Raw genomic sequence first — 24,145 nt, forward strand, 5'->3', positions numbered from 1 at the left:
AAATTAAACTAAAATACCCACAAACAAATATTTTTTTCAATTGTAATAAAAAAGAAAAAGAGTTCTGACATAGGTATATAGCCAAAGGGCCATTAGGTGGGGGTGGGAGTGAAGAGGTTCCTGCTTCCCCCAGGAAAAGTTCTCAAACAGAAGAGAATAAATCACGCCTTTCCCACACAGAAAACTGGATCTATACAATGGCAAACACCCTTCTAAGTTCACTGTTTGTTTCCACAAAAATACTTTATGGTAGGTAGTATCTTGATAATCCTGGCAAGGCATACAGCTTATCACTGCAGCTAACTCTTTCCAACAAGCACTTTCTACTCTTTATTATTCTTTAAAAAGTTTACTTTCTGTCACCCCCTGGATTATGTTGGGTGCCTGTAAAAATAATATGATTTCTAAGTTTCTTTAAAAATAGAAAACGACACTTCGCAAAGATTAAAGGAGGAATATTTGGAAAAAGTCCCTTCCCTGAAATAGGTACATAAATTATCCGAAAATATAAAAGGCAGGGCAAATTCATGCCCTAGTAATAATTCTGGTCCTTAAAACTACACAGTTGAAAATTTATTTTCTAGGCAGAGAATAACTGTTTACAGAATTGTATTATTTATTCCACCTGTAGGGCCCCAAAGTGAATTTACCACTTACTTACTGAATTTATTGGCAGATGAACCTTCTAGTTCAGCTAACCCCATACTGGTGCCTAGTTTCTGAACTGAGAAAGCCACAGGATGGATTCTGATCCTTTCTGAACTAGAGTTTAACGGTTCACTATATATGGGCAGGGGCAGCATGAGGCTGTGCTTTTTATAAAACCATATATGTAGCGTGTGCGAAGCTTCTGAAAGCAATGGCAGTTTTCAATGTAAAGCGTAAGAACAGGTCATGCTAAGTAAAATCAGTAAATATTTCTATTAAACATGTGCTAAACTGTAACTGAGCAATGATTAATATCCTTCACTTAAGTATACAGGGCTAAAAATGTTTATGGTTTTCAAGAGAATGGTGATGGAAAGACGGTACGTAATTTAAACGCCGTGTCCATAGTTCTTAATTCTATTTCAAAATGAGATGGATGTTCATTCAGGGGGATTACCGCTCCTTCGCAGTGGCTGGGGAGGTTAAAAAGAGAGGCAGTGAGACGTGATCAAAAAGCATTTCTAGAACGTGGTTAGGCATAATTTTGTTGGCTGAGCCAAGTGACTTACGGCTGTGGCTTTGCCCAGTTTCTGTCCTACAAGCAAACAACGTGCTCCTGAAGACGCGTTCCACAGGACAGGCCCCCTTCATTCTATCTAACTACTCGCGTGGCCTTGAAATAGCAGGATTTCCCTGGGTCTTCCTCCCAGAATAAACAAAGAGGGTAGGAAAGAGGCCATAAAACGTGCAGTGGAGGCAACTCAAGCCACCTGGCTGTGTCCCCGATCCCAGGACACAGGCTTGCACCCGGCTCCTGTGAGCGCTCCTCCCCGCCCTCCTCCCAGCACACCGACTGCTGTGCTCAACGACAGCAGCTCCCAGGCCTTCACGTTTTAACCATGCACTTGAGTAAAGATGAACAAACACACTGGTAGTGGAGGGAGGGCAGGAAAATTCCTGAACACAAATTACTCTGCCTTTGGCCTGTCAGCTGGGAACACAGGAGAGAAAAGGGCCATTTCCGTTCCTATTTTTCAGCACACTGATAAGAGGACAGGGACGTTCCAGTGCTACCTAAAGCGCCCGGACTCTGTGATCGCTGGATGATGGAAAGGCTGGGAAGCAGGGCCAGGCATCGTTTTGACAGCCTTTGCCCTTCCTTCCTCAGAGGAAAACTGTCAACTGAGGAATATTTTATAACGTTATGAGGATTAAATTTTTAAAAACCCATAAAATAAAAATAGTAAATAGCTATAATTTATTTACCTTCTATGTGCCAGGCACGGGGCTAAGCATATTAAATACATTACCTCGTTTTCCTTTATTTTTTTGCCCTGTTCAGTGCCTGCAACATGGGGCACTTAATAAAGGTTTAGCTCCTTCTTGTGATAAAAAATGAGCACACAAGTTACACCCCAGGCGCAGTAACGTGGTTACACATACAGTTACTCATGCATTAGCACATTTCAGCCGCATTCCTAAACATCTCTTACTCGGCCCTGCCTCCTCCGCGGCCTCATCCCCATCCACCACCCTTCACCCGGAGACCAAAGACACGGGGGCCACCGGGCACGCGCCACAAAGCCAGTGTGTCCTTGCAGCCACTCCAGTCATCAGACAAAAGCTTCAGCTTTCACTGAGGCTCCGCCGACCACGCAGCTCTTAGGGATCTGGCTTAGGGAGGGGCATCCAGCTGCCCTGGGGGCTATCAGGGTGTTCCTGCTGGAGGAGTTTGGAGGGTGTGGTGAGCAGAAGCCAGGAGTCAGAAATGTAAACAAGGAGAAGTGTGACCGAGCTGTCGGATATTCAGACTGGAGGTGACCCTACCGCAGGCGTTGCGGGCAGGGACAGCTGCGGGCTGTTTCAGCAGCTGGGAGGCATTTCAGGATCCCACGCCAGTGTTTCATCTCAGCAGGACACAGTCACCCGGGTCAGCTAATTGTCTGGGGGGTGAGAGAGGGCCTCGGGGACCCAGGGAGCGCTTAGGAGGGCTGGGTTTTAGCCATCTTGCCCTTAACGTTTTCTTTTGAATTATATCCCTCAGGATTCAAAACACAGAGTTCTTTAAAACAGGAGAGGTTTGACAGCTGATTTGCTTCTTTAAAAAAGCCCTGGTCTTCCACAGCCTTTGCTTTCTCAAACCGCCTTTGGATTTTAAATTAGGAACGAAGCTATTAAGAAAACTGGATTTAATCTCCACCTCTACAGGACATGAAGCTTGCAGCCTCCCTCAAGCTTAACTTCCATTTAGATAGAAATGTAGAGCTTCCAGAGCACTTTCACACGTATTATCAAATTTGATCCTCACTTGGGAAAAACACCATGAGGCCAGTTAGGAGTCCTAAGGAAGAGTCACGGAAAAGCCCAAGCAGGGGTAAGATTTCTAGAGCATTTGTCTCTTTAAAACTGAAATTCATTAAGCCAAGAAATCCTAATTAAAGATTTTGAAACTCTTGTTCTTTACATAAAAGGAAGATTAAGGACTGTTCAGTATGTAAGATCTGGGGTAAATTATGATTTAACGTACCTTTCCCTTAAGACTTTAAGACCCTTTACTAACATTAATAAATGCCGTTAATTAGTCTCGGCCTACGCAAATTACACTTAATTTGCAAAGAGAAAAGAGGTAGAGAGAGCCTCAGGTTCGCAGATGTACTTTGAATATCTAATTACCCACTCAGACCTTGAACTTGGTGTTTTGAGTTTAACACTGACAGGCTTAAAAAGAAAAGGGCAAATGTATTTCTCTTGTTATTAAAGGCTCCAAAGATCAGGTAAATCCATAAATGACCTCTGGGAAGAGGAGTGGGAGGGGGCAAAAGGGGCTGACTGTATAAAAAGGACAATCTACACTTTTTAGTTTATAAGACTCCATATTATTTAAATGTTTAAAGCTTATGCATTTGCATAATTTCTTACCAGATTTTTTCAAGGGTCACTTCAAAAACAAAGGACAAAATCACAATTTTGGAAGGTTTTAGAAAATTATTTTTCTGGTTTCTTTTCCAATCAAGCTTCTCACCATTCAACAATTCAGTTAATTTGGTCTCCCAAAAATCAATAACTTTATATTATGGTGTTGTATCACTATAGCAGAAGTTTCCAGTTTTTTGCAATTATGTTTACAATATTTACTAACAGTTTACCCACCTCTCCAAATTTTTAGAGCATCTTTATCCAAAAATGGTTTTTTCTTTTTCTTTTAAAAAAGTCGATGTATTATAAAATAACTCAGGCTAGCCCAAGGCAAAGAAGATCACTGTTAGATAACAAAAGAGAACTGAACTTTATAGAGTTCCCATATGCCAAGTACCATGTTAGATGCATATCTAGGGTTTTTTCATCTTGACAATTCCACGAGGTAAATGTCATTATTCTCACTTTACAGGTGAGGAACCTAAAGTTCACAGGTGTTAAGAAGTGTGGCCAAGTCTTGGAGTTAAGCGTACAGCTCAAAGTTTACTCTAGATTCTCTGCCTCCATAACCCATGCTCTGTTCTGGCAAATCACTGTCCACTTTTCCATGAAAAAAATTCTGCCTCTGGGTAGAAGAGTGCCCTTCCAATGTGAGTTCTGACACTCTTAAAAATATTAAGCTTTTATCATCACTCCTCACATCTAAAACTCATGTGCCAAATTCCTTACCTCTTCTGATTCTGGCAAAAGCTTAAGAAATTCTCGCAGTGTCTCTGATCCATAATGTTCACTTTTCCCTTGATGAATATCTTCTACAATGGACTGAGGAGACCTTGAAAAGATAATTAATCAGATTCCATTTCACGTTTGCTGGAGTGCCAAAAGAATTACAAGCCAGTGGAAATTAAAACGAATCAGCCCCACCCTCCTCACATCCCTCCCTTCTTCCCAGCCTGATGGGCTGACCCAGCACCACTGCCAGAGAAACAGGGGTCCCGAGACGCCTCCCAGAGGACCCTCCCCCCAGAGAGCCATCCTTGGCACCACAGGGAGGCCACAGGCAGCAACGGCCACCACAAGTCTTTGGGGGTAGGAAAAAATCCTCTTTGGTCTCACTGGAACTCTTGTAGAGCCCTCTCCTTTCCATTTTAGAACACCTGAATTTAACTGCTGTTTGACTCACCAGTTCCAACCGACACTCAAGGGGCAACACTAAAGATGAACCTATAAATTCCCTGACAGGACAGGCCTGAATGGACAGATGCCCCAGGACAATTCTCCCTGTACTTCAAGCCACTGAATTAGGTTTTCATGAAGGAACGTGACAAGATACTTGCAGAATCATCAAACCAAGTGTCTAGGAAGGATTTAAAGGCATGAGCCATGATTTCTACTCATATTACAATTTGAATTTCAGCTCAGGCACACCCACAGACTTTGATGCTGACAGCACAAGTATTAACAAAGTTTCAAATGGATGCAAAAACTCTTACTTCTTGAACTGCTTAAGAAATATCCCAATGTTCATGCTCCGTTTTACATCCAAGAGAGTAATCTGGAAAAAAAACCCAGACATGTAAGATTATTAAATTACAAATAAAAAGAATGGAGGAAAAAAAGAGAATTAATCCTAGCAAAGTAAATTATAAAATTAATTTGTAAGAGAATAATTCCCAATATTTAAATCTGGTGATTTAATAGTTTCAATATAGTTTCACAAACATTTTTTAAAGTTAACTTATTACTATCTCCCTGAATTTTCTGCAATATCATCTCTCCTCATATGCAACAGTTATACATAGATTTTCATGTATTTTATATCATTTTAACATATCATGTATATTTTTTAAAAATTTAATTTAGCCATTTTCTCTTAGAATAATATAGCCCATACTTAAAAGCTGCAATTTGGAAGTAGATGACTTAATCTATAAGAAATATATAAGACTTGAATGGAGAAAGTAAAAAATAACTGAAGGGATTGCAGAGTGAGTCCCAACCTCAATTTAAGGATGTAAAAGAACATCTGTTATGTTCAGAAACATCATAAAATTCTCCATTTTTTTCCTAAGACAAAATTTCATTTAACTGAAAAGTAAATATATGTCCAATAGCACTTTTTAGGAGGTAAGGAAGTGTCCTACATTAATTTAAAAGGAAAACAACAACAAAACAACAAACTTCTACATAAGAGGCATATTTTTTTCACATTTAAACAGCTTTGGAATCAGGATGGTTCTTACAATGCACAGCATCTTATATTTAATGAAATATGGTGTACCATCAAAACTCAGATTTGGGCTATAACAGGTTTTTACAGCTCAAAATTAATAACTTGGAAGGGTTTTGTCAGACTAGAAATTAGAACTTGAAAAAAAATGCAGAAGCCATTCTTTCTCTGGAAGTAAATATCCATGCTACATGGAGGAAAGATAATCTTAAAACTGCTGCAATTTTTTTCCACTTGTTTTTTGGTAAAGAGAGACTGACGAAAACAGAAATGGTATTTATATGCTCTTCCTTTCCAAATGTATGTTATTCATTGAGAATGAAAGAGAATCAGGTTTCAGACTAAATTCCTGGTCTCTTTGCCTGCTTCTCAGTTTATAAGAATGCTGGGAAGCAGCAAGACTTAACCCAATGTTCTTGTCACTTCCTGGCTATCAGGGTAAATTTTTACAAGGGTAGAGTTGCCTTCTTTTGAAGACTAATCTTAAACAATCACATTATTTACTCACCTAAGGGTTTATTCCATGTTAACACAATCACCTGCCAGCCATAAAATAAACTCCCAAGCTAAAAGGGCAGACTCGTTATTGGAATCCTATGCAGAGATTTCAGTTCAAGTTCAGCATGAAGGGAAGGGAGAGGAGGAAGAAAGGAAAGAGTGAAAATAAAACCTGTCAAACCTAATACTCTTTAGCAAGGAAAGCTCACATCAGAAAACACTGTGTTTATTATAATCCATACACTGAAAGATCACAAGTGAGAACAGGTATATTGGTAGATTCATATACATATTTGAAGAACTTGCCGTGTATCACTTCTTACCAGAATGGGAAAAGGAATTGTTTTATTTTCTCCCATTAAATTGCCACCTCCCACTACTATATTTAACGATTGGTGGCAGCACCGTCCCACACCTCCCAGCCTTCCTCCTCTTTACTCCGCAGTCCTCTGGGACTCTGTACACTTGACCTGGGTCCACAACAATTATTGCTGGAAAAGTGATAGAGAAAATTACGCTTAGTATCCCTTTTGAAATATAAGGCAACTGAGTCTCAGAAATGTCATTTTCTAACTTATCCAAAGCAGTGCTGGAGCAGAAATGTTAGCCTGGGTCTCTCTGATTCCTCTTGACTCTATTTCCTGTGACTATTAATATCTCTGAGCTTTCTATAGAGGCATGGCAAATGTTGCCCCAGCGGTCTGGTTATCAATCACATGGGGATGTTTGTGCAGGAACAGAGCATATTTGTAGAAGGCCATCCACAGTGGCTGGCCCCAGAGCTGCAGATCTGTTGGGTGATGGGTAGAACTCATGTTGTCACAGCTAAGACTGTGAGCGCCTGAGCACTTCCCTTGTCCTACACGAGCAGCCACGGGCTCAACAAAGACGTAGCCACAGGCCGAAGAAGTAGCTATTTTCCCACCTAATAAGAGGCAGGGCTTCGGAAACCAGTCAATGATGGGAAGATTTCAGTGGGACTCCTGAGGAAACACCTGAGCTGGCCGTGACTGCGCACCGTACAGGGACTCATCCAACCAACGTGCAAACAAGACAACTGATAACGTGCCAGGGACAGCCCCACTCTCTTCTGGTGTCCCTAGATGCACCAGGCTCTCTTTCTCAAAGGTTATCACACTTGATCCTTCTGAAGCAGTGTTATAAAAGTGTCTGCTGAAGTCCTATAAAGAGGATTGTCACTACACATGTAAATCAGCTTATCTTACTTCCAAATGCTTGCCAGTCTCAAAGCTGGGCAATTCAGAAACAAATCCCTGTGGGATCAGGTGGTGGTGAGGAGTCATTCAGAGCAATGGAATCTGCACACGGGATCCCTGTGAGACTCGATGGCTGCACAAGCTTACAAGCCAGAGGACAGGGAAGCAGACGTGGCTCAGTGGATAGAGTGATTGCCTACCATACAGGAGGGTCCACGGTGAGCTGGCCCCCCCCCCCCCCCCCCGTGCAGTGCTGCCGCGCGCAGGGGGTGCTGTGCCACGCAGCGCAAGGAGTGCGCCCTGCAAGGAGAGCCTAGGAGAGCCGTCCAGCGTGAATAAAAAAGCGCAGCCCTACCAGGAGCAGCGCGCGCATACGGAGAGCTGGCGCAGCAAGATGATGCAACAACAAAAAGAGACGCAGTTCCCCGGTGCTGCTGAGGGTACAAGCAGACACAGAGGAACACACAGCGAGTTACACAGAGGGCAGACAACCTGGGGGGGTAGGGGAATAAATTTTAAATAAATAAATGAAAAGAAGTCAGAGGATACAGCCCACACTGGGAACAGAGATGAACCAACCCCGCCCCCGCCCCTCCCGCCATTTCCAATCCATCCACAACCTCTTCTTCTAAATACATGAAGAGATTACGGATTTTGAATGGAAACGGCAGGACCACCCCTGAAATCAGGTACCATTAATGCCCAACAGAGTGCATTCATTTTTCCATGAAAACCCCTAATTTTCCCTCAGAAAAGTTAAACCATTCCTGGTGTACAGGGGAGCTAAAATGTAAGATAATGCATTAACTCATTCTAAGGATTTTCCAGTGAGGGAGACATGGCTTGGCTGACAGTTACCCCACAGGTTGCCATGGCGGCTGGGACAGAAAAGAGCCTGTGGCAGGCTACCCCGCTCCTCTTGATAAAATCTCCAAATAAGCTCTCCTAGTTTCTCCTACTGCAATTCTTACAGTTTCACCTAGTATCAATCCACTACAAAATTTGCCTTTTATGTCCTTAAACAGAAGAAGAAAACTTTTAAAACCACTTTTGTTTCAGTATGTCACAAAGGACTTGCTTTCCTACTTAAACGAAACTAAGAAGTGGTGATTTCAATCTCACTTCAAATTCTAAAAAGCACAAATTTTTAGAATCTTCCTGTATCCTCGAATATGGACTTCGCTTTTGTCTTCAATGGTTTTTCATTTTCTTATTTTGGGTTGGCTGTCCATTGGGAATTGTTCCTCCCCTAACTCAGGAAAGAAATCAAAACCCAGTTCGGGCATATAACTAAAGTTTTATAATTCTGGATTGTGAGTAGGTCCCAGAATTCTGAAACATACTAGGACCATTACAAGTTGAGAAGGATTGACAGATATACCTGTCAATTATAGCATGGGAGAATAAAACATTCTTATAGGGAAACAGACTTTGGCCCAGTGGTTAGGGCGTCCGCCTACCACATGGAAGGTCCGAGGTTCAAACCCCGGGCCTCCTTGACCCATGTGGAGCTGGCCCATGAGCAGTGCTGATGCGCGCAAGGAGTGCTGCCCCACCCAGGGGTGTCCCCCGCGTAGGGGAGCCCCACGCGCAAGGAGTGCACCCCGTAAGGAGAGCCGCCCAGAGCGAAAGAAAGTGTAGCCTGCCGAGGAATGGCGCCGCCCACAGCCCACACTTCCCGTGCAGCTGACGACAACAGAAGCGGACAAAGAAACAAGACGCAGCAAAAAGACACAGAAAACAGACAACCGGGGGAGGGGAGGGGAATTAAATAAAAAAACAAAAAAACATTCTTATAATATTAGAAAATCAATCTTCCTTCATTCCTTCTTTCCTCTCTCCCTTTCTTTCTCTCATTTTCTCATAAGCTACTTTAGTTATTTCCTATCTGCTCAGTCTAATATTGCTACAGTCTTTATAGCGAATGACCTCAAGCATTTCAACATTTGTGTTTTCTTTGTGAATCGCAATTTTGATCTTTTGATACCTTGTAAGACAGTCCTTTTGCTCTCTTGGTTCAGTTTTGTCCAGTTCAGTTCCATTTACTATAATTTCCTTTGGAGACCAGTCAGTTAAGACATGGTCCTGAACTGTGGAGACAAGTATGGACCCAACCAACTCCAGTATAAGGACCAGGGGAATGGGAAGGGGGTGGAGGAATTTTGTTTTGCTAACTGATGGACGGGTAACTACAGAACTTTTCAGAAGATGAGAGAGTAAACTCTGAAAAGAAGATGGAGTGTGAGCTGAATCGTTTATTATTACCCCGAGTGTAGCAGTTTGATATTATTGATGAATTCCAAAAAGAATTATTAGATTATGTTTGTAAACTGGTCTCTTCCTCTGGGCATATGAGATTATATTGGATTATATTATATTATATTGGATTAAGTAATCAAGTAAACCTCTTGTGTCAGTAGGGCATAGAGTCCCCACCCACCAAGGGCATGGCAAAGGACAGAGTTGGAAGGTTTTTTGATGTGCAGTTTTGATGTTGGAGTTTAATGCTGAAGCCTTAACCAGAGCCCCAGGAAGTAAGCTCACAGAGGAAAGAGAAGCAAGCCCCAGGAAGAGAGGAACCCTGGGCCCAGGAAGAAGCAAGATCCTAGAAGAGAGGAACCCAGGAAGCCTGAACCCTCGCAGATGTCGGCAGCCATCTTGCTCCAACACATGGAAGTAGACTTTGGTGAGGGAAGTAACTTATGCTTTATGGCCTGGTATCTGTGTTTTGCATCAGCACCGCTTTGGTTGAATAATACATCCAGTAACAAAACTTTGTGATTTCAAATTATTTTATTAAAATTTGGCTATTATTATCCTATCACATCTGTAGTCTTTTCAAGTTAATTTTTAGGTTAATAAAGATAACAAGGATAGTCATTTTTTATGAGCTGTTTCCCCCCTACTAAATGTTCTAACTCACTATTTTAGGTGTTCTTCTTTCTAAATTCACTCACTTCCAAACCCAAATCTTTCTTATTTTCCAGCAGCTTCTTCCTTTGCAGTAGAATGAAACTTATTTTAATGCTTTATAAGCCCTTTAAAATAATAGCCAACCACATGATGTCAGGCTGTTTCTCTAGGAGGTTATTATATTTCAGGAGGACACATTCTAATCCTCAGCACATTTGAACCTCCAGAATTATGGTCTGTATTGTAACCTGTTGAGTTTCTAGGTTCAGGCTCTGTCCTTCTGCTGAACATGCTGTTTAGGATATTCTCCAGCCCACATGAACAGACAGTGAGGACTATAATGTTCAGCCTAGGACTCCACTTATTACAGAGTGAATTGGAAGTTTTATTGCTGATTCTTGTTAGACTATAGCTCTGCAGAACTGTAACTTCTTTAAAAGAAAGTCTAATGAGGGAAGAAAATAACATGCATTCTACCCTTTTACTGGAAAAAAAAAAGTATATATAATACTTCTAGCCATGTTGGAGTTGAAAATAATGCTGGATAAGCTCTGTTATATGACAATGTGTGCACTTAAATCTATCTACCTAAACTATTTATCATACCCTGAATGTTGAATAGGTGGGAGAGTTAGATTATCTTATGATACAGAGTCAAGGTGATTTAATTTCCTGTCTAGTATGTTGTCTCTCAGATTACAATCTACAATGTTAGAAGTAAAGATCTGGTTGGCATGCAGGGGTGGAGGACGAGGGGAAAGACTTTTTTCCTGAATTTTAGATCTGGCCTGGAAATGGATCTTTCTGCTTCCACCAGAGTTGGGAAAAGATGCCACATCCCCTGTACTTCCCTCCCACCCTGAGGGGTCCTTAGCCTCTCTTTAATTCACAAACCTAAAGCAGCAATTCCCATACAGGCCCTTGAACTATCATGTGGCAAAATCCATTTCCCTAATTTACAAAGGACTTGGCCAGCTGTCTCCTGGGGGGTACTGTGAGTCCATCTTGCCTGTTATAGGTGCTTTCCTGTCACATTAAGCTTCCAGATGTGTCCATTCAATTTTTATTTGAATACTCTTGACTTTCAGTAAGTAGAGCTAGGAGACAATGGTTAGAGATGACCTACCGTATGATAATGAACCTCTGTTGGAAACTGGGGCAAAGGCCAGGGTACTAAGGAAATGACTTATTGCTCCTCCCAATATTGAAAGGATACTTTAAGATAAAAGGGACTTTACATGAAAGAAAAGAAACAAGGACATCCACTGTTCAGCACTGGAGGACACTAAAGTTTCTCCTGAAGATTTCCTTCTCAAACTTATTTTATAGTTCACACTTAAACAATTCTAATCCCAGGGTTCTCTGCATTTTATAATAAATAGACCTGGGCTATTTCAACAGGGGATCATACAACCAGTTTTAAGGGTCCCCAAGTGAATTAATGGAGTAAAGGAGTTAAAATGCTCCTGAGCCAGAAAGAGAAAAGAGGTCAACATGGTTGGTGCAAGAATTCAGTAATGCATTCAATAATGCATTCAATAATGCATTGCGCTACAACTTCATTCCAGGGCCCTGCCCATTCTCTTATCTAGTCAGCTCTATCTCTGACCTATTTTCTCTGCTCCTTTGCAACAGATTTTTCTAAATGATGGGCTTTTGCTGCTTTTTAAAAATTACTATTTACATATACTCCATATTCAACAAACATACATTCCCCACCCTCGCCTGATAACCTCGAATCACTTTCTGCTTTTTTTATGGTGGTGATAGGGAAGGGGGGGAGGCAGAGGCAGCATTCTTTTCTTTTAATTCTTGGTTTCCTATTATTTCTTCTACCTAAGTTTTCATCTTTCTAAACTAAACATCTGATAAATGCAGTTTTTATTTCCGTTACTGTAATACAGGGTGTTCTGCAGCTCTTGGGGTCTTGGTTTCAGTTAACTTCTTTTAAATGGTTAACTTTATTTTTTTCCTAAAGTAACACATTTAGTGTTAGCTGAGACATATGCTTCCTACAAAGCCTATCTGAAAATAGCTTTATGATTTGGTTCTCCGAAATCTCTGTTCCATAGTGGCCATAACTTATTCAGAGATCTGAGGCATAAAGGCCATCTCGAAAACACTTGTTGAAAGAAAATTGGAAGGGAAAGTCAGGGTTAAAATCCTAAGGATATACATTAGTTGATGATGCTATTTTTTTTTTTTTTTTTAACAAAAGGCATTTTGTCCCTGGCAGATAATCCCAGATAACTGAGTTCAGGAACTTAGTTTCTTTGTATAAAAGGAGACAGTCCTGGACTTAAGCAGAATTTCTCCACCAGGGGAAACCACGCAGATGTGTTAGTGGTTCGACAGGGCAGTGCTGAGGGGCCAGAAGGCAAAGGCTCCCAAGAGCATGTTCTCAGCATGAGCTCATAGCCCACCGGGATGTCTGAGAGGACGCGGCATGCACACTTCCTACACTTCTTCATTACTCAGCACGAGCCCGACACGTAAGACCTTTTTTATCATTTCCAGAGCACATTTGCTTACAGCCTCTTATATCTTACCGATGCCTAACACTGTTCTGAAATGTATGCACATTTCCAAACCCAAAACAATGCCATGTGTGGAGGAGGACCCTCCCACATCCCATTCTTACCTCTTCTTTAGCATCCTTGAGTAAAGTTCCTCTTCTCTTGGAAAGAGACCCCTTGGTGCTATCCTCTCGCTGACCAAAGAGCTCCTCAATAGTCTTCGTATCGATTTGATAGTTGTGCTGCTGCTCGGCCACCAGGGTCCAGATGTTGGTTCTGCCACGAACTTGCTCCTCTGGAATGGTTTTCCAAAAAAAGCTTCTCATCCGCTTTTTCTCACCGAGGTGGCTGTACTTGTTCGTGTGAGAAGGTGGGGGTGGCCCTGGAGGAGGAGGTGGGACAGGAGGCCCCCCAGGAGACACAGGGGTTGGGGGAGGAGGGGGAGGGGGAGGGGGAGGGGGAGGGGCGGCGGGTGGTGGGGTTTGCCCAGTCATTAATCCAGCTGCTGTCGTGACATTCCCATTTTCTTTATCACCGACCAAGGAGACGCAATTAATAACATGCATAGTACTGTAGCCTTCTAAGGAGACAATTTCTTGACCTTGGGGAAGCAGACAGAAACATCAAACTTGTGTCACAGTTTTTCACCCACTAGTCTGTGGTCAGAGAAAAAGTCCACTATGTCGCGTGGCATCTTCCAAACCTACAAAGATAAAGCAAACTTTAAAATCAGCACAGAGAAAATAGCAATACTAGCTTTTCCTTCCCTTCAGAGGCAACTGTCTGTTTCTCTCATATTAGTTTGATATCAAAAATCAATGAGGGGGCAACCCATCCGAAAGTGCATTACTTTAGTCCCTTGTAATTTGTTTTCTTAAATGTGAAGCAAATATTACCACCTGGAAATGCTGCCAGAGAAGTAGTAGCAAATCTGATTTTGAAACTTTCCCTTAATCAAGAAAGCACATATTTATTGCAAACCCACTATGGGTTCAGCAAGTATTGCTCATTTTATGAATAAGCTACTTGCTCATTAACTGTTTCATTCTCTCCCAGCAATGGATGCCCAACCCCTAGGGAAAGTTGCTTCAAAGCTAAAGCATGAAGCAGACTGCCTTTCTCCAATATGGACATGTCCCCTACCAACCAGTATGTAATAGGGAGGACATTCGGAGATGGCAAAATAATGGCCTCACTCATTTCCCTGCAGCCAGAGGCACCAGGTTCCTGATCTGCTTGGTGATGTGCTGTCCTTCAACACAGAGAAAAGGACACTTGATATAAAGATTAAAGGCCCCACTTCTAAAACAAGCTTTACTGCTTACTATTTTAGACAAATTGCTCTGCCCTGCTAGACTTCAGTTTTCTCATCTGTAAAATCGCGAGGATGGGATACATTAAGTGACTTCTATCACCCCTTCCAAGTCTGTGTCTTCAGTTGGAAGGAGAGATAAATGGAGAGCCAAGGAAACAGACCCCATCCAGGCTGCAGAGTGAGTGCCCAGACCATGTGGGAGTATGAAAACAGAACTGATTCTCTCAGCTCACAAAAGGCCATATGCAGGGGCCTTTTAGACTGGACTTCTGAAGTATAATTATCCTTTTGTAGCATTGTTTGTCAGAGCTCATACTTAAAAAACACAATACTGGCTTATATAGGAGTAACCTATCTGATACGACTAATTTGACTATTATGAAATGTTTTGTACAGAACCATGTATGAAAGCAAGATTGGCACTAGAAAATAAGAGTGCAGATGCTGGAAAGAGGTTGTTTTTTCTCAAATCTTTGTTCTGCTACTTCTTAGGTGAGGTAGAATATTTAACCTACATTTCAGCATCCTCATCTATAATGAGGATATACCTGTTTCATTGGTTTGTATAAAAGTAAATTAATGCATGTATAGTCCTTACCAAGGAGCCTGGTAAGTAGTTAGCTATACAACTACAAACTGGTGCCATATTTACACCTAATTTCCCTTTATTTTCACAGGCATTACATTTGCATTAACATATGCATTGAGTTTACAGAAAAAAATGCCAAGTAATCCCTAGCTGCTAGAAACGTTTTCAATATTATCATTCTCTGCTATCTAAATTATTAGATTTGGGAGATTGGCTTAATTTCCCAATGTTCAGTGATTATGTATTAAATTATCTCTATATTACAAAAATAAATGTTTTTATGAAGCATTTGAATACTTAAGTTGTGAAAATGATCTACATGTGGACAGAAAAATGGCATTTCCAACTATTAACTGGATAAATGTTTAAATAAGTAAAATTGAAAATATTTATCCAAGCTGACTTGTAGTTCATTTGAGATGCAACTGGCTTTTAAGAGGAGCTTACATAATCATCATTAGGGGCATAAGTAGGTTGTTTTCATAGTTGGCACCCCTAAAGCAAATGACTCATTGTCAATTACAGTTTATAGTTATATTTGAACTCTTCTCTTTTCAAGACTGTACAGGTAATTTTGTCAGTTTATCCTTACATATTTTTAAATACTTTTGTACATAAAATAACCCATTTATAGAAGAGTTGGTAATCCTCCAATTCACCTACAGTTTTAGATATGCTGACTTTATAAATTACTCCTTTTAAGAATGGTGATAAGCTAAAAAAAAAAATTCCAATCTAGAAGGCAAATAACTCATTCAATGCTTTATAAATATATGCACAGAAATGCCGTTAAACCTCCCAAAGAAAATGTACAGATACTAAAAGAGTGAGAAAGACATTCTGAGGCTGTGAAACATCACTATCTTCTCATTTCAAAGCCCAAATGACGCAAGCCTTTTTCAGTATTGTGCTTTGCACAAAAGAAGTACCAGATAAAAGCTTGTTAAAGCAAAAGGTGGACCATGTTAGCTATGCATTCCCATGATTCTAACCACTGTCCTAACTTGAGAATGACTGCTCTTTCAAAAAGTTAAAGGAACAAAAGAAAAATTCAAACATAGTTTTTGGTATGTTGTTGGGCTATTTTTTTCCCCCAAGGGTAACATACAAGAATCCTAAGTCACTCAACAGCTCCTAATGAATCAGTTCACCAGCAATGCTCAGCTAAGATGCCAATGCCAGCACTACTTCCATAGGGCTTCCCTTAGCCAGGATTTCTAATGTCAAAGACATAGGAAAAGGAAGCAGCAAAGGACATGGTAACCCTTTCAAGAGTCCCATGAAAAACTAAAAGAGAAGATACAAAAGGAACACCTGATTTACTAAGATACTGTCCATAGTTAAGACATAAACACATACTCTCCAAGTACACTAGAAGAGCACCCGCAGCAGTCCTAACAGAGGACACTTACTGCTTGCTTCTCACAACCGGCAAACGCCAGCTGGGACAAAAGAATTAGCCTTGGCTCTGAGGTCTGAAAAATGTCAAGTGTCTCATCAATCTTCTCAGGACAGAGACAGGCTTGCATTTATGTCTCACCTATAGACTTGAGTACCTAAGCAGCAGGGAAGAAGGCTGCTAAGGCTGACCTGTAGGAACAGATGCCTAGCCCTGAGTAAAACACAGCACTGCCACTGTTAGGCTCTGAAGATTAGAACTTCTCTTCAGGTCCCCTGAGTGCAAATCACAACCCATCAGCAGTGCGTCTGAGGAGCGGACCTTCCTGGGGAGGCCGTAGCTCGGTGGAGCACCTTTTAACTTTGTAAACTTTTAATAAGGGGACACTGTGATCCTATCCTTAGCCTTTAGTTGGTTGACAAGCAAAACGACTTGGAATGAGTATGTTCATGAGAGTTTTCAAAGAGGGCCCTTGGCCGCCTCCTCAAAGCTCTCCTTCCTAACAGCCATACTACTTTGCTCTTGGATCAGAAACGCTGAAACGCTGCTGCTCTCTTGAAGGGAGTGAGGGGGGGGGGGGATGAAAAGAGAGCAGGTACGCTTTGCCTCGCAGTGCATTTAAGACAGCCTGTTCTCAAGGTCAGTTTAGAGCTCAAGACTTTCCTGAGAGTGTTGGAGGGGCCTTGCCACTCAGCCGGTCACTCACTGCCTTGGTCAACAACAAGCAACAGGAACGCCAAGCCAAGGAAAATCCCCCAGAAAACCTTTTCTCTCAGTTCCTGACATGTGTCACGGATGAAGTAGGGGCAGGAAGGGCTGGCCCACACCCCTCTGATGACAGATGGGAGCAGAGCAAGCCCGGTTTGAAGAGGCAGAGGAAAACAGTCCCACTTTATTTGGGGGAGAAGAAAGGATAGGAAAAGTACAGAGGATTCTCAACTACGGAAATCTTGCTCACTCCCCTACCTCATTGGGAAAAGGCTCCTCCACCCACTTTGATGATTAAATAGAGAATGTCAATCAAGACAACCACAGAGCCAAATGGGAGCTGCCAATCTCCAACCCTACACCTTGGCACTCCGTTCTGCCCTGAAAGAAAAGCCCAGGGCGGTTTGTTTCCAGTCAGGGTGTTGAATCTGTAGCACAACATAAACATGTCACAGATTCCTAACATCCTAAGAGCAACACTGCTGCGAGCAGAGGCAGAGAGCCTGGTTTTGAACGTACATTTTCGGGTTCTCACATTGTCTCCACACCAAAAAGCACACAAAGCCAAAGGATGCTCGGAGAAGGAAGGAAGCGCTTGCTACTCATTCCAGGAAGACAACTGTGGGTCAGCAGAGGGGGGTCACGGCCGGCCCAACGTTAGGGTAGTTTCTGCGCAAGCAGCTGTTTGAAAACTGACCACTAAGTCCTGAAGAAATTCACCATGTGGCACTATTTCTTTCACGTTAACCCGGGCACATATTTGTTTCCTAGGTCTCTGAATTGGCGGGGGGTCCACCGCCTCCTTAGCCCCCGACCCTGCGCCCCGCTCCGGGCACCCCGCACGAGTCACTCACCGAAAGGCCGCGGGCCCGGCAGCCTCCCGCCGCACCCAATCCGGAACCCGCGGGCGGCCGCACCAAGGGCTCGCGGGGCGCCCCGAGACCCGTCCAGCGGCGGGTGCGCCGCCGAGTGCGCGCGAGTCCCCGGAGGCGCGTTCAGCGTCCCGCGGCAGCAGGAGGGACGCGAGTGGGCCGTCCCCGCGGGCAGCGCGCGAGCTCCCGGCGGGCGTCCCTTATCGGGGCCGAGCAGGAGTGCTCGGCGGGCGGGCGCCGGGACCGCGGCAGGACGGGCGGCCGAGGGTGCTGCGCCGAGACAGACGCCCTCACGCGCCGCGCAGGCTCGGCCGCGCAGCACGAGGGCGCGTCCTGGAGAGAGGCCACCCGCTGGTCATGCGGGAGGAGCGGGGCCCCGAGCAGGGACCCAGCCGGAGTCTGACCCGGCCGATGCCCGGCCAAGGAACGAGTCCGCGCTCCCGGGAGCGCTGCGCACTGCTCGCTCTCCTGGCGCAGCTGCGACTGTAGTGGTCCCCGCTCCAGCTCGCCACTCCCCTCGGCGCTTTGGGCCACTCCCTCGCCCCTCAGGCTGTTGAGGGGGGGAGGGGGTCGCTTAGGCCCCGCCCCCTCGCCCCTGGAGCCCCTGGCTTTAGAGCCCGCGACCTCCCTCCACTAACCCCGACACTCGCCACCTCCGCCCGGGGCGTTGCACAGTTTCCAGAGGGGGCGCCGGGGGGAGTAACCGGGCGGGGTAGGGGGTGTCAGAGTGCTCGAGGAGCAAGGGCTGAGGGTGGGGTCTCCGCGCTCTTGGGCGAAGGGTCTGCAACAGCTGCCAGGGCTCCGCCCCGCTCCGCGACCCTCCGCGGCAACCACTCTCCCAGTCCCGGGTGGGTGTCCGAGATAGGTGTCCTGGGCTTGGGGAGAAAGCTTCCCGGCCGTACTATGGCTTCGCCGAAGGGGAACAAGAAAGAGCCGGAAAGTATAATGTGGAGGGAGGACTCAGCGTTTTAAACTGGGGGTTGGAGGGTAAATCGGGAAGCCCGCTGTCACTGAGCTGGGGACACCACAGAGGCCGGCGGGTGACCTTCCAACACACTCCTTCATCCCCAAACTTCTAGCAAGGGGCGTAACTTCTGACCTGAACTTGGCACATCAAGACCAAGTGCTCAAGAAATGAGCAACACCTTGTCCTTGGTCCTCATTACCTGGACTCGGTCCCCGCCATCCCCGCACCCACCGCCAGGAGCCTTCGGAAGTAGTGGCTCGCGTGGACCCTCCATGACCACTGGCGAGGGACCCGAGCGCGGCTTCTGAGCACGCGTTCCGTACAGGGCTCTGGCATTCTCGGACCCGCGGAAGATAAACTGCGGGTGCATTTTGTCGTAAAGTCTTAGCTGCTAAGGTTAAATCAGGTGACCCAGGTCCAATCCGGGTGTGGCCCTCGACGGAGTCGATTCTCGGGACGCGGCTCCAGACCTGTGCGTCTTCGCTTCATGGAACCGATCGCTGTCCTCTGAGGCCGGGGAAGGGCGGCCGTTACAGCGCCCGGGGTGGGTGTGAAGGAGGTGTCAAGGTGCTCTCCAGCCCTCCCAAGGAGGCCGGGAGGAAGCCGAGACTCGGCAGTCATCGGCCGCCCTGCCCAGCACCGCAGAGCCGGGTACAGGCCAGGCCTCTGCCCCAGGAGGGCCCGGAGTCCCCCACGCCCCGTGTCCCGCGCTCTGGTCGCCCCTGCTTAGCCGCCCGGCTCACACTCACCCGCGCGGCCCTCAGGCCGGGTCCCCGCCGCGCTGACTGCGCCCTCGCGCGCCGCCCGCCGTCTCCCAGCGCCGCCGCCTTTCCCGCTGTCACTGCAGATCCAGCCGCCAAGGACCGCGAGGGGGCAGGGCGCGCGGGGCGGAGCGCGCTGGGTGCCTCAGGTAACAGCGCTGCAGCCCAGGCTGCTCCCCGCGCCCGCGCTCCCTTCCCCCTTCCACCCTCCGAGCGCCACCGTCGCGGCGTTCGCCTGTACCTGCGCGCGGTCTGGGGTGTCTGGGAGCCGCCGCGGGCACACGGCTCCTCGCACCCCAGCGCCCGCGCAGGGCTGGGCGCCGGGCCGCTGAGGGAAAGAGGGCAGCTGGAAAGGCAGACAGCCGGGCTGTGAAGAAGAGCCAGGTGGCCCTTGGAACAGGCGAGGGGAGACGCCAAGCTGGCTTCTGAACCCGCAAGTGCCTCCCACAAAGGAACCTCTGCGGCAGCTTCCCGGGCACCTTCCCCTGCGCACACGCGCGCGCACCCCCCCCCCCCCCCGCACACACGTGCGCACACGCACACTCCGCGCACACACACACAGCACACACCAGGCCACTCTCGGCCCCACACTCGCTTCCCCCTGGAGCACTAGGCAGCACTTGGGCGCACTGCCCAGGCCCTGGCTTTCCCAAGGTCAGCGCCTCCCTGGGGCTTGCAGACAACCTCTCTGTTACGCCCCTCCCCACTTTTTGAAACTCTCCTCAGTGATGATAACAGGAACCGTGCCGCTGTATTTACGCAAAAAGACGTGTAGGTCTGATCGCACAAATGAACTTTGTCTGGGAAAGGCTCCTCACACAAGAGGAAAGGCGCATGGTTTAATCGCATCTTTTTTCAAAGTGATCTGTGACACCAGACAGTGTGAAGCCAGAAGTCAAAGAAAACCCATGCCGGGTAAAATCGCTGATTGACAGTGAAGTTGCCGGGGTGGGGAGGCACCTGCTGTGGGGTTGAAGTCATCCTTACCTTTGACTCCTTCCCTGCTTGGTGATCCCAGGTAATCGACCCGGCTTTCCAGCCTCTGGAGCTTGACGCTTCCACCTCTCCACCCTGGTTCTCAGCCTCTTGCCAGGACAGAGCTCCGCGCGCCCTGAGCGAGCCTTGGGTAGAAAAAGAGAAGCTGTTAAAGTTAAAAAAAAAAAAAAAAAGTTGCCAGCCAAAGCCCATTTTTCTGCCAAGGATCATGCTATGGTCACCATGAAAAGAAAGGAATCCAACAATTAATAGAGTGGGAAAATGTAATAAAAGAAAGACAGTTCTATGCTCAGGGAGTTAAAACAGTCCAAAAGGAATATTAACTGCACAGGCAACAGTTAAATTACAGCACATAAAAAGTTAGGGGTAGAATGGCATCCTCTCCTTTAATTTCACTGTCAGCCTCCTCAGATGAGGAGTCTGCACCCACTGCACACGTCCACTCCTAAATCAGGAGAACCTGGCTTCCCCCACGCTATACTGAGAGTGCACCCTAAAATCAGTCACCCTTTGGAGGGTCAAGTCCAGGGACCTCGCTTCAGCCCTTGGGTCCCTTCGATCTCCCTGCAGCATCCTGCCCTGCAGCAGGCCTTCCCCCTGTTTTTGTAATGCCCTCTGTTTCTCCTTCTTTACTTTTGAGGATAGTAGCAAAGCTCTTCCAACTCTTTATGTCCCATTATTCATGAATACTGCCTTCTGACTTGAACTGGGATGTGTCCAGATTTTGTGGGGCCTGAAACTTGCACAACTTGGGTGGAGGCAGGGAGAAATTTGTAAAGAAAAGCAATAAAAATTAAAAAAAGACAAACACAATACTTTGTGGGTCCAGGGAGAATGAGGGGTGTGGCAACTTTAGCTTCTAGGTAAATCCACTTCTGCTTTACTTGAATGTCAGGGACTCTTAAATCCATATGGCCACTTTACTATCTCAAGCCCAAATTCAGGGTCCAAAAGTAACTCATCTTTGTTTCAAAGCTAGTACTCTACTCTCTTTTCCCTACCTAAGTATTTTAAATTTGAAATTCTGGCTTTTTCTTGGGTTCTTCTTCTCTCTGCAATTCCTTATATTTGAGCGCTATGGGTTGAATTGTGTCCCCCCAAAATATATGTTGCAGTCTTCATCCCCAGTACCTTAGAATGTGATTTAAAATATATATATATGGTCATTGCAGGTAGATTGGTTAAATTAAGATTAGAGTGAGCCCATAATCCAGTATGACTGGTATTATAAGTAGAGGACAAGAGACAGACAAAGAGGAGAACGCCATGTGATATGGAGACAAGAAAGAAGCCGTGTGAAGATGGAGGAAGCAGAAACTGGAATGACACATCTGCAAGCCAAGGAATGCCAACAATTGCCGGCAAACGCCAGAAGCTAGAAGCAGCAAGAAAGTATTCTCCCCTACATGTTTCAGAAGGAACATGACCTTGCTGTTACCTTGGTTTTGGACTTTCAACCTCCAAAACATTGATACAGTAAGTTTCTGTTATTTTAAACTCTCCAGTTTGTGGTTTGTTATGGAAGCTCTAGGAAACCAAGTAACCTCATATTTGCCAAACTTGCAGCTTTTTCCCAAGTAATATCTCTTATACCTGTACTTCATATCTACTGCCACCACCACACCCCAATTAGAGGACAAGGGGACTGGTAATTATGTGCTTTTGTCAGGTGTTATTGCTCTTGATTCTCACAACCCTTAAACTTCTCCACTCTCTATCTTCTAGCTTAGAGAAGTTAAATTGGACGTCTGCATCCATTGCCTCAGTGAATTCCCTATTTCTCCACTCTTCTCCCCAAATCCACCCTGAAACTCTGATGTCAGTTTTATGTTTTTAAAAGTCTGATTTCATCACATAGCTTACATGTGTAAAACCTTCTATAGTTTCACATATGTGTCTATAGGTAAAAGGTAGGATTCTTCAGTCTATCTGGCTGCAAACTACCTTCATCTCCCACAATTATCCAACAGAAGTTTTTCATTTCACTCTTGCAGCACTGTATGCTGCCTCTGAACGTGTCATGCTTATTTGACTCTTGCTTTCTGCCTTGTACATATGAAGTGGTCAAAAATACTTGCATGAAGCAGAGCATGAGTCTGACATAGGGCTAATAGCTTGTTTGATTGGTTCTAAAACTGCAGAGGACAATTTGTGCTTAATCTATTAATATGCTGATTGTTAACCACATCCTCATCTCACCTAAGTTTGTGCTCTTTCACTTACGATCTGCAAGCCTGGCTGGATCCCCCAAATGTGGCAGTCACTCAGTCTGCTGGGAAGGCTGGAAAGGTTTCTAAAGTCAAGTGTGCCCAAAGTCAGGCCAGCCACGGGACTCGTGGCTTGGAGGTGGTGACCGTTGCTGTAGAGGCTGTTGAACAGTAGGCAATGCAGCCACCTCTCATTTTTCCAATGAAGCCAAACATCTCAGAGTGAGTAAGTAACAGTGCAGCCCGGGCAACCCACAGCTCTCCCAGATGCCGGCACCAAGCCCTGCAGAATTTCTTTGTTGCCTGGCTTTCCTCTGTTAGCAGCATGCTGTTTCCTCTTTCCAGGCTGCCCTTTCCAAATCGCTCCATTTCCTTCGCCCAGTTCATGTTCTTTTCTCTTTTATCTCTTCAACGCTGAGCAGCTTTCAGTTTCTCCTACATCAAGCATTTTGTATTTGAATTGGTCATTAGGAGCCACTAAACAAAGCCTTCGATCCAAAATGAATCAGATTTCAGGATTCATTCCAAAGAATACCTTACAGTTGTAAAGCAGGGCTATTAGTATGTCTGAAGTTTGTTTAAGGAGTAGGTCTAAATCAGGAACTGCCTTCATGTGTCCTCTAGGGAACCAGATGGGCACAGTGAAATGAGTCCCCCAGCACAGAACTGAGGCATCAAACTGATGGTAGACTGACCTCTCCGTTTCTTTGAGACAGACTGAGATTTACTTAATCTTTGTTCTTCTTAAAACATATAGCTGTTGAGATCACTTGTTCAGTATTTAGATTATAGGCTGTGTCATTGTCCCTTAAAATGGGAAACTGCAGAAAGAAACAAAACTGCTAGTTATATATTTAAGCAGATTGGCAAACAAATGCAAAGTCTCACTGACCCTCCTTTTAATAAATAGCCATTTCTAAGAGAAATTGCTAGACCTTGTTTCCTTTAAAGGGTAGCAAGTATAAAATAAATAAAATTAGCAGAATTGTTATCATCACTATCAATATAAATTTGCATCAAATACTTTCTGGCAAAACATAATGCATTATTATCATTTTCCAAACAATTTTTGAACTAACAAAATGATGTTTTATTTTTGTAAGCTAAGATGTTAACTTGTGAGCTATCTTTAAATATAGTAACCAGTGACTAGGGTCTGATCATTCCAAGGAAGAAACTTGGAAGTAGTGATGCTCAGTAGTGATTTCGGAGAATTTTAAATTTTAAATGCTTTCAACCTGATGTTTCACCGATGGCAGCGTCAGTGGTATTTCCCTTGCTAGAAATAAATACAGGTACTTTGTCACATAAAATCTGAATAAAGAAACTATTTAAAGGAAAGAAACTAAAAAGTTTATCCTGAATTCTCCCATAATCTTTCAATAGTGTATTG

General features: G+C 44.8%; 1 protein-coding gene across 3 annotated transcripts in view; it reads right to left on the reverse strand.

Moving 5' to 3' along the window:
• FHDC1 (FH2 domain containing 1) overlaps positions 1-24,145 on the reverse strand; it is a 51,994-nt gene that overhangs the window by 19,958 nt on the left and 7,891 nt on the right. The window contains exons 2-6 of one of the 3 annotated variants that reach the window (XM_058280952.1): positions 22,769-23,573; positions 20,537-20,670; positions 13,064-13,641; positions 5,058-5,119; positions 4,294-4,396 (exon numbers count right to left, since the gene is read on the reverse strand). In XM_058280952.1, the coding sequence (XP_058136935.1) occupies positions 4,294-4,396; positions 5,058-5,119; positions 13,064-13,504 (606 nt within the window). In that variant the 5' untranslated portion in view covers positions 13,505-13,641; positions 20,537-20,670; positions 22,769-23,573. Of the gene's footprint in view, positions 1-4,293; positions 4,397-5,057; positions 5,120-13,063; positions 13,642-17,803; positions 17,867-19,537; positions 19,615-20,536; positions 20,671-22,768; positions 23,574-24,145 lie in introns of those variants that run through there. The other 2 variants (XM_058281007.1, XM_058280995.1) reach the window with 2 other exon arrangements.

The sequence above is a fragment of the Dasypus novemcinctus genome, chromosome 1 (genome assembly GCF_030445035.2).
Source record: "Dasypus novemcinctus isolate mDasNov1 chromosome 1, mDasNov1.1.hap2, whole genome shotgun sequence".
NCBI classification, from domain to species: Eukaryota; Metazoa; Chordata; class Mammalia; order Cingulata; family Dasypodidae; genus Dasypus; species Dasypus novemcinctus.